The sequence below is a fragment of the Palaemon carinicauda genome, chromosome 2 (assembly GCF_036898095.1).
Source record: "Palaemon carinicauda isolate YSFRI2023 chromosome 2, ASM3689809v2, whole genome shotgun sequence".
NCBI lineage: Eukaryota > Metazoa > Arthropoda > Malacostraca > Decapoda > Palaemonidae > Palaemon > Palaemon carinicauda.
This window is the reverse complement of record NC_090726.1, coordinates 88,614,465-88,629,053: the sequence shown is the minus strand read 5'-3', so window position 1 is coordinate 88,629,053 and position 14,589 is coordinate 88,614,465. Positions and strand designations below refer to the sequence as shown.

The 14,589-nt window shown below is 36.2% G+C and overlaps 1 protein-coding gene across 21 annotated transcripts in view; it reads left to right on the top strand.

Annotated features, from left to right (window-relative positions):
- The window catches only part of LOC137625896 (zinc finger CCCH domain-containing protein 18-like), a 384,898-nt gene that overhangs the window by 225,996 nt on the left and 144,313 nt on the right, over nt 1–14,589 (top strand). For 8 of the 21 annotated variants that reach the window (XM_068356883.1, XM_068356874.1, XM_068356920.1 and 5 more), the window contains 2 exons: nt 1,725–1,784; nt 11,589–11,648. The exons of 3 other annotated variants lie outside the window; for them this stretch is intronic. In XM_068356883.1, coding sequence (XP_068212984.1) covers nt 1,725–1,784; nt 11,589–11,648 — 120 coding nt within the window. The remainder of the gene's footprint in view (nt 1–1,724; nt 1,785–11,588; nt 11,649–14,589) is intronic. 10 more of the 21 variants (XM_068357032.1, XM_068357016.1, XM_068356983.1 and 7 more) reach the window with 2 other exon arrangements.

Here is a 14,589-nt window from a genome sequence, read left to right as displayed (position 1 = left end):
CTTTGGCCTGTCGCTAAGGTAAAGTGTTACATTAAAACCCCTTTTTTATTTATTATTTCATTATTATTATTCTTTTTTTTGGTTTGTAATATGTATTTATTTTACAGGTATTGTATTAATGTTATGTGTAATTATGTGTAGCCATTTATTAAGGATTTATTATGGGTTTTTAGGCTGAGGAACGAATTAAATAAATTACCATGTATTCTTATGGGAATATTTGCTCCAACATATGATCGTTTTAACATACGAAGCAGTTTCTGGAACAAATTAAGATCGTATGTAGAGGTATCACTGTATATATATATATATCTATATATATATATATATATATATATATATATATATATATATAATATATATGATAAATTTTGCACATTTTTACGTGTTTTTCATATTCAAATAAGCCATATATATTTTTGATATATTAATGTCTGGATTCTCTTAACGACCTCGGGATCAGAGCCCCAGGCGAAATCACACAAAGACAAGAGCTTGGCTCCGGCCGGGAATCGAACCCTGGTCAGCAAGCTTATATAGACAGTGACTAACCCATTGGGTTAGTCACTGTCTATATAAGCTTGCCGACCAGAGTTCGATTCCCGGCCGGAGCCAAGCTCTTGTCTTTGTGTGATTTCGCCTGGGGCTTTGATCCCGAGGTCGTTAAGAGAATCCAGACATTAATATATCAAAAATATATATGGCTTATTTGATATATATATATATATATATATATATATATATATATATATATATATATATATATATATATATATATATATATATATCACCTACGCCTGTTGATGCTCCTACGCCTATTGATGCAGAGGGTTAATATATGTATATATATATATATATATATATATATATATATATATACACACACTGTACATCCTTGTTTGGATTCTTTGTGAGGATATGGTATATAAGGACAGTGGCATTTCCAGATATATTCTGGAGGCTGATTTTTTATAAAAACAATTTATTGGTCTTTATGCTATTATTTTTATTTGGGATATTCCTAACGTTATATAATTTTGTGTAATTGGTCTTAAATCTCATTGCTGTTAATGACTGTTGATATCACAACACTATACAGTACCATTATTGAATCAATTAATCAATGACAACTACAATTTTTTGCTGTTTTGGTTATATTTTAAGGCTCACAACTGTCACCCAAAAAAATAAAAAACTTTAGAAATAACCTAGAAAGTTGTTAGGGGTACTAGATACATAAGAAGTTAGGATCTTGTTCAACTGGAGCCTAAATTTCATAGATGTGCAAGCACTATATGGTCAATTCAACCGGGAAACCTAGGAACAAAATGTATAGGCTTCAGTAAGTTCCTTGAACTGTGGCTAGGGTAAATGGTAGGTTTATATAAGTCAAACAAATTATTTTTGGTAATGATTTGGAAGTAATTGATAATTTCTTGGTATATTTATGGAAATCTACCAAAATTAAGATTAGATTTTAAATGATTGTTTTTGCTTTCGTACTAGAATTAGTTTTCTTTTTATTGGGTTGGTGCCGTATATACACGAGGATTGTAGTAAAGAATGCTCATGTGAAATACAAAATAAGAGAGAGGGGGGGAGATGGAGATTATTGTTGTCATAAAATAATTTGACAATAGATTGTGAATTTTGTGTGACCAATGCTGTGTTTTGGTTTTAATTTAATTTGGTGGCAAATCTCAATGTTACTCTCTTATCTCTAGGATGATCAATATTCCCCGAAGACCAGATTCAAAGGCAAACAAGTTGGAGGACAAAGAAAGGTGTGTGTTATGTATTGATTTGTAAAAGTTATGAATATGGACAAAATATATTTTCTTAATGGTTATTATTTGAAGGTTGAATTATTCATGTGGCTAGTGTCAGTATTTGTTGAACTATAAATTAATTTTATGATGATAGAGTTGTGGGAACTTTTTTGTTTGTCTTTTTTGTGGTCTTTCATCTGATTGTAGCTGTAATCAGGATTATTTGCATTTATATAAAATGCAGGTCAGCAAGCATACTTTTTGCTACTTCAGAACTGAGCCAGGATGATTTCTTTTTGTTGTAGAATACCTCTCTAGTATGAGATTAAATTTTGTGGATATATATTGCTTGTTGCTTACATTTTTAGGTTACATTATATTGATAGGATTTAGAATTTTCTCTCAGATATTAAGGTTGGCATTCGAAGTAAAGAAATCAAGAAAAAATTTTTGCTGTTATAATTTTCAGGGAAAGTCAAAGGTATTGATTTGTCTTCTTTTACGGAACATTTCTTGCGAAAGCTTTAATACATTTTCAGAAGTATTATGCTCAGTAGTTTCCTTTACTGATGCTATTGATAACTATGGTTTTGATCATTCATTGCTTACCATACAGTAGTTCATATGAAACAAGAATTATATTGGCAAATAACAGACATTCTATTTCAATCTCCCTGCCAAGCAAATACAAGCTTTATCCTAAAAAATCTGCCTGCCCAGATTACACTCTTCAACCTGCTGTATATGCTTCATCTTCCTTTGTTTGCATTGACATCTTGCTTATGTAAGATCATGGAGAAGGGTATTTTATGACCTATCCAATGTGTATTTAGTACAAAAAGCCCTCAACAACTGATGTGTTAATACAACAGAAATCATCTATTTGTGAAGCCTTTGCTTCGAAACGGCATCATATAAGTATTTTTTTTTTACACCTTGAGAAGGCATATGATACTGCGTTGAGATATGGTGTACTTGAAACCATTCATGAATAGGAATTAAGAGGAGAGCTGCCATTGCTCATTCAATCATTTGTTTCAAAGAGATTTTTACAAGTGAGAGTGGGGGAAACTCATCGGAGAGGAAATGTCAGGAAGAAGTTTCCAAGGGTAGTGTCCTAAGTGTAACCCTATTTGCACTGGCGATTAATGGAATATCCTCCGTCATTCTCCAAGATATTCTCTCAACATTATTTGTAGACGATCTCTCCATATCATTTGCTGGATCTCAATTGACAAAGTTATTCAGTGGGCTGATATAAGTTTTCGACAAGCAAAACTGTTGTTGGTCCTTTTTGTCGTATTTGGGGAGTATATCCAGACCCTGATATATACATCAAAGGTCAATGGATCCCATGCGTAAGTGACGCTAGATTTTTAGGATTGATAATTGATTGCAGGCTTACATGGGTTCCTCACTTGAAGGCATTAAAAGTTAAATGTCTTGAGGCTCTGAATCTTTTAAAAGTATTGTTCCATGCATCATTGGGGCAGACCGCAAAACTATTTCAGAATTATTCAAGGCCTTAATTTTTATCAAAAATTAGTTATTAGTTATGGGTGTGAAATATACTCCTCAGCCACCCTAAGCCGATTAAAGGTATTAGATTCTATACACCATGCTGGTATTAGATGTACGCTTATCCCAAGTCTCCTTGTTGATGCTGGAGAATTACCTTTACCTAAAGTCTTCTATTGTTCGGTATTGGTTTAGGTTTCAAAGACTTCCTAAATCTTAAGCTTGTCAGACTACAAACTTTGTAAGGCAATCTAGGTATTTTGAGTTACACCCAAAATCTCCTGATTCATATGAATTTTGGGTAAAACAATTAATAAACAATCGTGATTTAGCAAGAAATAGAGTTCTATCGTTTAGGATATCACCAACCCCTCCATGGAAATTACCAGAGATATCTTTTTTGTAAATATTTTATTGTTATAAAAAAAATGACTGAATTAGAAGCCAGGTCTCTTTTTATGGAACATGTTGAAGAACATGGGGAATTGATTTTTATATGTATTGAGGCTCCAAATCTGATGCTGGCATTGGATTTGGAGTGCATAGTAGTTCTTTTAATATTAGAGGTAGACTTCCTCGAGTATCTAACATATTTACTGCTGAGCTATATGGCATACTAACCGCTATTGAGAAAATAGCATTGGTGGAGGAGGGCAATTTTACTATTTTATGTGATGCAAGTAGAGCCCTACAAGCTTTGGAAGTTTTTAATTCTAGTAACCCTTTAGTTTCAAAGATTTTAGATTGGCTTTTAATTATTGAGATACTACCACTAAGAGACTTATGGGTTCCTTTGACTGGCCAGACATTACTACACTGGATCCTTTCTCTCTGGTTTTGGTTCATTTTCCCTTTGCCTACACACACACACACACAATAGTCTGACATATTCTTTACATATTCTCCTCTGTCCTCATACTCCTGATAACACAGATTACCAAACAATTCTTTTTCAACCAAGTGGTTACTGCAGTGTAATTGTTCAGTGGCCACTTTCCTCTTGGTAAGGGTAGAAGGGACTCTTTAGCTATGACAAACAGCTCTTCTAGTAGAAGGATACTCCAAAATCAAACCATTGTTCTCTATTCTTGGGTAGTGCCATAGCTTTTGTACCATGGTCTTCCACTGTCTAGGGTTAGAGAATGCTTAGGGTACACCCTGGCACACTATTCTATCTTATTTCTCTTCCTTTTGTTTTGTAAAGTTTTTAATGTTAATATAGGAGATATCTATTTTAATGTTACTGTTAAAATATTTTATGTTTCCTTGTTTTCTTTCCTCACTGGGCTATTTTCCCTGGTGGAGCCCTCGGGCTTATAGCATTCTGCTTTTACAACTAGAGCTGTAGCTTAGCAATTAATAATAATAATAACAGTTCAATTTTGTTGGATTCTGTCACACACAGGTGTGTGTGTGGAAATGAGGGTGCAGATTCATTGGCAAAGAATGCTGCAGCTGATTGCTACCAAGAAGGTATCCCATTTCTTGTAATGCTTTTTTACCTACAATCAAGAATTTTATTTATAATAACTGGCAACAGCATTGGGATAGTTAGATTGAAATTAAGAAGAAAGAAATGACGAATGTTATATCCCCATGGAGGTATAACGTGACGCCCCAAAAGTGGGAGACTACTCTATCGTCTCCTCATTTGTCATACTCGGATGACACGCAAGTTTTTGCTAAATGCTCAACACCAACCATATTGCGACAACTGTTTGATACGCTTGACAGTGAGGCATTTGTGACTAAATGTCCCTCTTATAGCACGGAGAGAAATAGATATCTGTTTTAGGCTCAAGGTGAGGATGGCAGGTTCATCCTTGTCAAGATTCTTGGACATGATATGTTGCATAATGCTAGTGGCATATTCAGATTTATTTCAAAAGCAGGTCTTCTGAAAGTTATTTAACTTTTATAATGACGTTTTCTCTTACGTTTTTTAATTAAGGTCTATATATGTTAGGTCTGGTCACGGACGGGGATTAAGCAGCTAGAGCCTGCGGGGTGATGTATGCTGGCGGCATAGTTCGCCACTCGCCTGGGTGAAGCGGAGTCAGTCCATACCTGTTAATTGTTTGGATCATTTAAGTTCATGTCTTATCTCCACGAAAAAAAAAATATTTTGAAATGCCTGATGTATGTGCTGTATTTGTTTGTTACAGTAGAGGGAAATAAGATAAAGATATATCTTTCTGTTGCTTCCCAAAAGATGAAAAAATTCAAAAGAAATGGGTATCCCTCTGTCGCAGCGAATTGGAACTTCCTTTTTACAGACGGATGTTTTTTTTTTACTTGAAAACCAACATGATTCAGATAAAGTTTGCAATGAGAGAACAAGGTTCATTGCTCAACAAGGAACATGAAAAACCCTCTGAACCAGGGGGAAATGTTTAACACTAGAAGGGGAACTCTGCCTTTCAGCAATGACACTTGCAGCATTCGATGGTATCCAGGAAGAGCATTCTTTAGACATGCCCTTTCAGGAGGCTATGGGGAAATAGGTTGTATTGTAAGAAAATTCCTTCAGTAACACTTGTTAAGAACAGTACTTGATTCAGATGAAAGAACCTGGATAGAAGAGAGTTCTAAATCCCAAGAAGCACGTGTTCATCCCTGTAATGAATATCTTAATAAACAATTAGAGGTTGTTTGAGTGCTACCATGGGGAGACGGTGTTAAACACTAGTGATGGAGCCATTAAGAAATTGTTGAGTGATGTTAAAAGTTTTGTTGATTTACCAGAAGAGGTGTGGACTGATATTTTAGCTTAGTTTCGGTTCAGGAAGTAGTAGTAGTAGTGGTGAGAAAAGGAGGAAGTCTATGCTTTCATTAGAATTAAAGCAAGAAATAATAGAAAAGCATGAGCGAGGTGTACGTGTTAGCGATCTGGCTAAACAATATGGCCGGAATATGTTTACGATCTCGACGATCATAAAACAGAAGGCAGTCATTAAAGCAGTGAAACCTTCGAAGGGGATCACTATTATTTCCAAACGTCGTAGCCCTACCCTTGAAGAGATGGAACGACTTTTGTTAATATTGATCAAAGACAAGGAGATTGTTGGCGATACGATCACGGAAACGATCATTTGTGAGAAGGCCAGCGCTATCTACAGTGACTTGAAGGCGGCGCGCTCTCAGGGTAACGCGGGGGAGAGTTCAGTCGATCCTACGACGGAGGAATTCAAGGCGTCTCGAGGTTGGTTCTAGAAATTTAGGAAACGGACCGGGATTCATTGAGTTGTTCGTCATGGAGAAGCTTCGAGTTCGGACACCAAGGCTGCTAAAGACTTTGTTAAAAAGTTCGAAAGCATCGTGGCGGAGGAAGGTTACGTAGAGCAGCAGGTGTTCAACTGTGATGAAACCGGTCTGTTTTGGAAAAAGATGCCTAGTCGAACGTACATTACCGCCGAAGAGAAGAAAATGCCTGGACATAAGCCAATGAAGGATCGGTTGACTCTTGCGCTTTGTGCCAACGCTAGCAGGGACTGCAGAATTAAGCCTTTATTAGTTTACCATTCCGAAAACCCTAGGGCATTTAAAGCACATAGAATTAATAAAGACCTGCTACATGTTCTATGGCGTTCTAATTCTAAGGCTTGGGTTACTAGGCATATCTTTGTGGAATGGGTAAACGTAGTTTTCGGCCCTGCTGTCAAGAAGTATCTTCAGGAGAGGAATTTGCCTTTGAAGTGCTTGCTTTGTTTGGACAATGCAGCCGCTCCCCCCCCCCCCCCCGGACTCGAAGATGATATCATCGACGGATACAAATTCATCAAGGTGTTGTATCTTCCACCGAATACCACCCCTATCCTCCAGCCCATGGACCAGCAAGTCATCTCTAATTTCAAGAAGCTGAACACCAAGCACTTATTTAAGCAGTGCTTTAATGTCACGCAAAGCACCAACTTAACTTTGCGTGAATTTTGGAGGAGCCACTTTAATATCGTGCACTGCTTAAAGATCATAGATCAGGCTTGGGAGGGAGTAACTCGTCGGACCCTGAATTCCGCTTGGAAGAAGCTTTGGCCTGATGCTGTTGCTCCCAGAGATTTCGAAGGTTTTGGCCCCGAGAATGAACCTGTGGTTGCCGCCGAGGAAGATGTCGAAGAGATTGTATCCCTTGGCAAGTCCATGTGTCTGGAGGTGGATGAAGATGACATCACCGAACTTGTCGATGAGCATCACGAAGAGCTCACCACCGAGGAACTCAAGGAGCTGCAAGCCATGCAGCATGATGAGTTCCATGCGCAGTTGAGTGAGTTGGAGATCAAGGAGGTAGGCCAAATCTTAGGTACGGCGGAAATAAAACAGATGCTGGCATATCATCAAGACGTGGTTGATTTCATCGACAAGCATCACCCACAGAAACTTAAGGTTTGCCGTGTTGTTGCGCAGTTCGATGATGTTTGCTTAACGCATTTTAGAAAAATCCTCAAAAGCCGTACCAAGCAACTTTCACTTGATAGTTTCACTTAAAAATCTTTAAAACGGTCTAGTGATCATGATGAAAAGAAAGAAAGTGAAGCAAAGTAAAGGAAGACCGAATCGAGTGAAAGTGATGAAAATAAAAAATAAGAAAAGAAAAAAATGTAAAAAAAAAATGTAAAATTATAGAAATGAAAAAAAAAATAAGCTAAGTTAAGTTAAAGTTCACGTAGTAGTGTAAGTTAGAGTAAGTTATCGTACACGTTATCGTACAAAGTCACCGTCCTTACCTCCTCGCTGATCTTCCGTCTCCTCCTGCCTAGCAGTCCCTACATCTGCTCTGGCCTGTCGCTAAGGTAAAGTGTTACTTTACAACTCCTTTTTTATTTATTATTTCATTATTATTATTCTTTTTTTTGTTTTGTATGTATTTATTATATTGTATTAATGTTATGTGTAATTATGTGTAGCCATTTATTAAGGATTTATTATGGGTTTTTAGGCTGAGGAACGAATTAAATAAATTACCATGTATTTTTATGGGAATATTTGCTCCAACCTACGATCTTAATTTTGAACGAATTAAGATCGTATGTAGAGGTATCACTGTACTGATGACATAATTGTTTTAATTTTTTGTTTATTGTAAAGTAGCTAAACAAAACTACCAAGTTACATCAAAGGAAAATTCTAAGCCTCTCCAAAGGATTTGTCAATCATAAAATTAGAAATTTCAAGTAAGCTGTATCTGAAGTAGTTGAACTGCTCTCTAAGTAGGAAGAACTCAAAGAGAACAGATGAAAACTATTACAGTAGATAGAAATCCATTGAGTTTCCGCATAAGGGTGGCCGGCCGGCTAGTGCCGATTTTTAATGACAGGATTTTGACATTCATACCACTTGATAAGGTGACTTAGGACGTCTCCAAACTGCATAGGATTTTTGCCTCTGACCTTCGGTTTTCCGACATGCCCGGGCGATTTATCCTTAAAATTAGTGTTTTTCAAATTCTATCTCATCCCTTGATAATTATTGCTAAGATCTGGGATTACTACCCTATATAAACATGATATACAGTAGACCTCCAATAATATGAAGATTTTTTTTTTCTAAAAGTAATATTTTTGCCAGATATAAATTTTTTTTCATGATAGTAAAAAAACCCTAAAAATCAGGGTAAAAAATTAAGAAAAATAAAATATGAAAAAAAAAATTAGAAAAAGGGGCTTCATTTCATTGTTTTATAACGTATTTCTAAGTTTTATACCAAATTTCAATGCTATATCTTTAAAACAAAGAGAGACTATTGAATTTGAAGATCAATAAGTAGTAGCAAGGTGTTGAAATTTTTTTTTTCTCTTTGAAATAATAAAATTCTAGCCAAAAACGAGAAAAATTAACGTAAAAATCAGTGAATGGCAGAGGGCGTTCAAAGTTTTTCTTAGTATTTTTATAAAGACAATATTAATAAATCCTGATTATTATGAATTTTATGTTCCTTTTTTGGATATTGATAAACAAAAACAAAGTTATTTATCTTAATTTACTCATAAATAAAATCCTTTTGCTCAATATCTTGCTTCTTCTGCTCATGTCTAGCAAGGCCGTTCTCTCTCTCTCTCTCTCTCTCTCTCTCTCTCTCTCTCTCTCTCTCTCTCTCTCTCTCTCTCTCTCTCTCTCCCCCCACTACCAATATTACCCCCTTCTGAACTCTTAATAGAGTGAATTCTCTTCTTATGTTAGCAAGGTGTTGAAATTTTCCTTTGTTCTTTGAAATGATAAAATTATTGCTGAAAACGAGAAAAACAAACTTATAAATGAGTGAATGTCAGAGGTCAAACTCAGGCATGTACTCTCTCTGAGGTTTGTGGTAGGACTGAAGGGCAAAGGGTACCGTGTAATGCGTCATCTGCGACTCGTGGAAGTTATACAGATGCCATTGTTCACTATTTCTTTTAGATAAAAATGTAATAATTAGCAAAATTTATGATAACAGAAGAAATACTGCATTTTCTTGTAGGGAACAATGTTTATGGTTTATTGAGTTGCTTTTACTAATTACCCTGTAACTATGAGCGTAAGATGAATTTTGACAAAATATTTTGTATATGCATTCACTGCCATTCAAAGCTCAGTGAATTTTTTCATAGCTTTTTTTTTTTTCCTTCCTATACCCCTATATATTGGCATTCCGGCCGGCCCCCGTTAAGCGATACTGCAAAAAAGACTTTTATCACTGTATCTATATGGTAGTGCCCTGCACAATGATTACTAAAATTTTCACTAGCCTCAAGGATTGCTTGGATGGTGAATATTACAGCAGTGTATATCTGTAAATCTATGAATATATTGTTGAAACCATATGGTAATTGTCATTTTTTCACGGGAAAAGTTTTAATTTGTGGTGGTAATGCTAAAATGTCTAAAACATCGGAATTTTTTTTCATGCCATTAAATGCTTCTTTTGTAATAGGTTTACCAAACTGGGAAATATGCTTTGGCTGACCCTATGTTTAGCATCAGCAGCATAACAAGCAGGCAGAGCTCCTTTATTAAACTTACGTTAACTTCAGGCATTGAAACTCAATGCACCAATGTTTAAGCAAAAACCACACTAAATATTAGCTCAAGTTATTGATAAGTACAGTTAGACACAGGAATTCCTGGCACACCTCTCTTTGAGTAAGTGCACCCAACCACATCCTTACTGCACAGAGTTCCTGTGTTTAGCCTGGCCCACCACCTCTCCAATCTCTCACTACACTATCTGTTTGGTTACTCACCTCAAAATAAGGAGTGACAAGGTGTACATCTTGTGAGCAAGGTGTGTTAGGGACTCCTTTGTCCAACTATACATAAAAAAATCTCGAGATCATCTTACAAAAAGCCTATGATGCAAGGCCTTCCTTGGGCAAACTGCTGTGGCCATCACCCACCCACACCATTCCGATAATATTTCATAACCAGAAGAGAGATGTAAAGTATGGTATTGACTATTTTTTAATGTTTCAGAAATATTAAAAAAAAAAACTTATGATAGCTATAAAGTCATCATTTGAATCCATGTGGAAATTTGAGTTGTGACATGTAAACCAGTCATTGAAATCTTTACATTCTGCCACAATAATCTGTAATCTGAGTAACCCTGGCTATCTTAAGTTAGGTTACTCCAAAGTCATAGCCTAACAGTATCTAGCTTATGTTAACATGCAGCAAATTAATACTAATTTGCCAAATTCAAAGAAATAATAATTACTTTCAAGTCTGAGTTTGTAATAAAACAAAACACTGAATACTACTCCTTCCACACAAAATGGTACCAAAATCTCTGGTCAGTTAGTAAAAGAAATGCAGTATCACATTCAAGTAAGCAACAAGTAGTATGTCTGATTTAAGAATGAGAGTATGTTTTTATTATATTTCATCACTATTAGAAATTTTGATGATGGGTTATTGATTAGTCATTGTTTACAATGCATATGGCAGAAATCCATTAATTATCTCCCCAAGTCCTTTCTGCAATATGCACAGATGATGGTATGTATTAGGAATGTAACCTCTTGAATTGGTTTTCACCAATATGACTAATAATTATTAGCATTAATTATATCAACTGGATTTTTACAGTGCTTAAAAATAGTTATATATTGTATTTTGCTATTAAGTAAAATAGCTCATTTGGGTGTCTTGATGCAGTCTTTAATGGTTTTAAAACAAACGTGTATGTGTCATCTTTATAGTTGAATATTGTTTCATAAGATCTCTATGAAGTCCTTGGAGGAAGATTGGGCAAATTATTTGATTTATGTAAGAGATTTTTGTGTTATTTTGAGTTGATGTTGTGTTACTGAAGTGTTTCTGTCTTCTTAGGATACTTAATATTCCCCGAAGACCTGAGCCAAAGTCCAGTAAGATTGATGCTGTTGAGAGGTTTGTGATTTTATTGCTTTTATTGATATTATTTTATATTTTACTGCCAAATACTTATATCTATGTATGTTCATCAACTGTGAATAGAAAAACACAAGTTCTATTCTAGTCCTTATTCTTCAGTTAAGCAACAGCTCCTCAAGTCCCAAGAGTACCTTAACAGGTGGTCACCTGGGCACACTAGTGGTTTTTTGCTGGACTACTGGCTGATCCGTATCTTATCTGAACTATAGCTGTAATTAAGTTGGCAAATAATGTGTTCAGGGACCAGTAAGACCATTGGTAGAGGCTCTGTCTGTCCTCTGACCATTTCTGCGAGGAAGTAGCTAGAGGAAATAGAGTACCTAATCTTCTTAGGGAAAATCATCCCTCAGCTGGTTCAAGATCTGTTCCCTCCAGCAAAGATTTGGAAGGAGACTACAGTGCCAAGTAACACAGTAGCTGCAATGTTAAGTGAACATGTGGGTGAACATTATATGGTGGCGGGACCATTATAACCAGGGAAAAGAATCAAGCTCTGCAGTATAAGTTGTCCCATCCTCGTGTGCATGTCCTTTGGGCAGGACTTGGGAGCCTCAGTGTTAGACCTATTTACAACCTCCCGGATTCAAGTACTGCTCCTTGCAACCAGATCCAGGATCTTGGGTGATACTATGCTTCAGGAGTGGGTTGGTGTGAAGGTGTGTGCATATCCTACCCATAGAATAAGTCCCCAGACTGGGAAAGCTTAGACCACCTTTCAATATTCCTGTGATCCTCATTGTTCCATGTTGGTCTGATAAGGAAGGGTTTTTGGATTTCCTGGTTGTATAGGTGATGTAAGATCCGTGTCCTAGTGGAAGAGACTTGAAGCAGCCCCTTGTCTAAGACTTTTTTGAATACTGGAATCTCTTAAGTATCATACATGGAGATGATTATGTATTCTATGTGGAGATCTATGACTTAACTTAATCTAGAAAGTAATCATGTTTACTTCTTTGTGAAACTAACTAGAAACCCTGGCTCTCAGAGCTTCTTTTCTTTGGTAGTGGTAGACATCTTAACCTTCTTTAAGGCAAGACCTTTAACAGCCTCTCTCTTGAAATAAGGGTTACACATTGGCCATCATATAGTTTATGATGGGTGTGCATAGAGACTGTATAGGAAACATTAAAGATATTTTGGACCTGATGTCATATTTCAACGTTTATATAACCTAAAGGGAGACCTTGGTGTTTGGCCCTGACCATGGTTTTGAGAAACTTTACAGACATCCCCAAGAACCCTTCTGGGACACCTCTACAGAACTCACTGGTATGACATTGTTCTTGGTATGGACATCCTGTAAGGTAGTGTGCTCCATGTCCTGTCACATTTTGTGACCCACATAAAAGGCTGAACATTGATAGGTTTAACGTTTGCCATACACTACAGAGCCGGGAACTAAAAGGCTGGTACTTATGAAATTATCACTACCTTATATTTTGCCATCCTTGCCTTCAGCAAAGGAGTTCTCATTGTTCTGCACTGTCAGATACTGAAGACAGTACCTCTAAATGGTTAAAACATTGTTGTCAAATATCTTTTGGTCTGTCTTTGCTTAATAAAACATAATTACTCCCCTCTTTTAATGTGGCCCACCTTTTTTTTTTTTTACTAAGGTGCCTTTCTTCTGATCTCGCTGATTTGAGCGGTACTAAACAAGTTTTGGATTTACTTTATACCATTATTATTCCCTTGCATGCTAAAGGAATGATACACAGATCTCTCGTCTTTGTTGTTAGACTTGTCAAAAATGTTTCTTTGGTGTATCCATACAGATGTGCTTCATTTACATGCATGAGGACTATCTTCCTTATTTTCAGAGATGAAGGGTTTTTAATGCTCCATAGACTATTTTAGCCTCCAAAGGCAGCTTACCAATAATTTAAACTAAAGAAGGCAATGGCATACTGTATGCAATTTTGTTGCTGCAGATCCAGAGGAATTAAGTTATCAAGGTAAGTTAGACAATATTGTAAAATTTTCTATGTACTATTTTATGGTAAACTCTGATTTTAGCTATTTAGGGGTATAGATTGATGCTTAATACTGTACTTAGGCATACTGGATTAGATTTATCCTCTTCAAATATAATCACTGATGTTTTTAGATCTTTAAAAACCTCCTGTCGTTCAGTTCGCTGGAATTTTTATGTAGACATACAGTATTTAAAACATCCACATTATAAAGCATTGGGAGGGTTGTCATTCAAGGTCTTGCTAGTAAGACTTTCTTTTAGCTTTGACATTGACAAAATGCATTGGTGAATTACAGACCCTTTTCAAGAATGTGGACTTTACACTTGATAAGATGGGATTATATCTTGGCAAGTTTCAAAATTATTTTGAAAAATATCAATTATTACTTGTCCTTATGAATCATAGGTTTAAAGCATTGGTTCCCAAACTTTTATGATTGAGTACCACTTAAAAGTCAATAACCATCACTGCTTACCACCTGGTTATTGAAATACACATTTCTCCAGATATCATTTGATTCGTAATTAGAACACAAGTGAACCAACTATAAGAACACAAATCATTCATTATATCTTAATATGAGGAATGCAACTACTGCTTCTTCACCAACTTGTCAAAGCATGACATACCAATGCTTACAGCACACTGAAAGTCATGGTTAGGCACAGCAAGACAGTTCCTGCTCTTTGACTTTGTTCAGCATGACTGTTCTCAGTCTTTCCCTTGCAACTAATGTTTAAATGGCCATCAGCACAGTGGTTGGAATAATGGAAGAAAAGGAAGAAGCAGCTAAAACAGGATCATTTGCAGTCAGGATTGTCTTCAAGATCCAGGAAATCTGTCTGTGCTCCTCCTTTGTCAGATAAGCTAACTTCTTACTCTTCTCTGTCTCCCTCTTCTGACTCTTGTGACGAAGAAGGATGGCAGTGATAGTGATATTG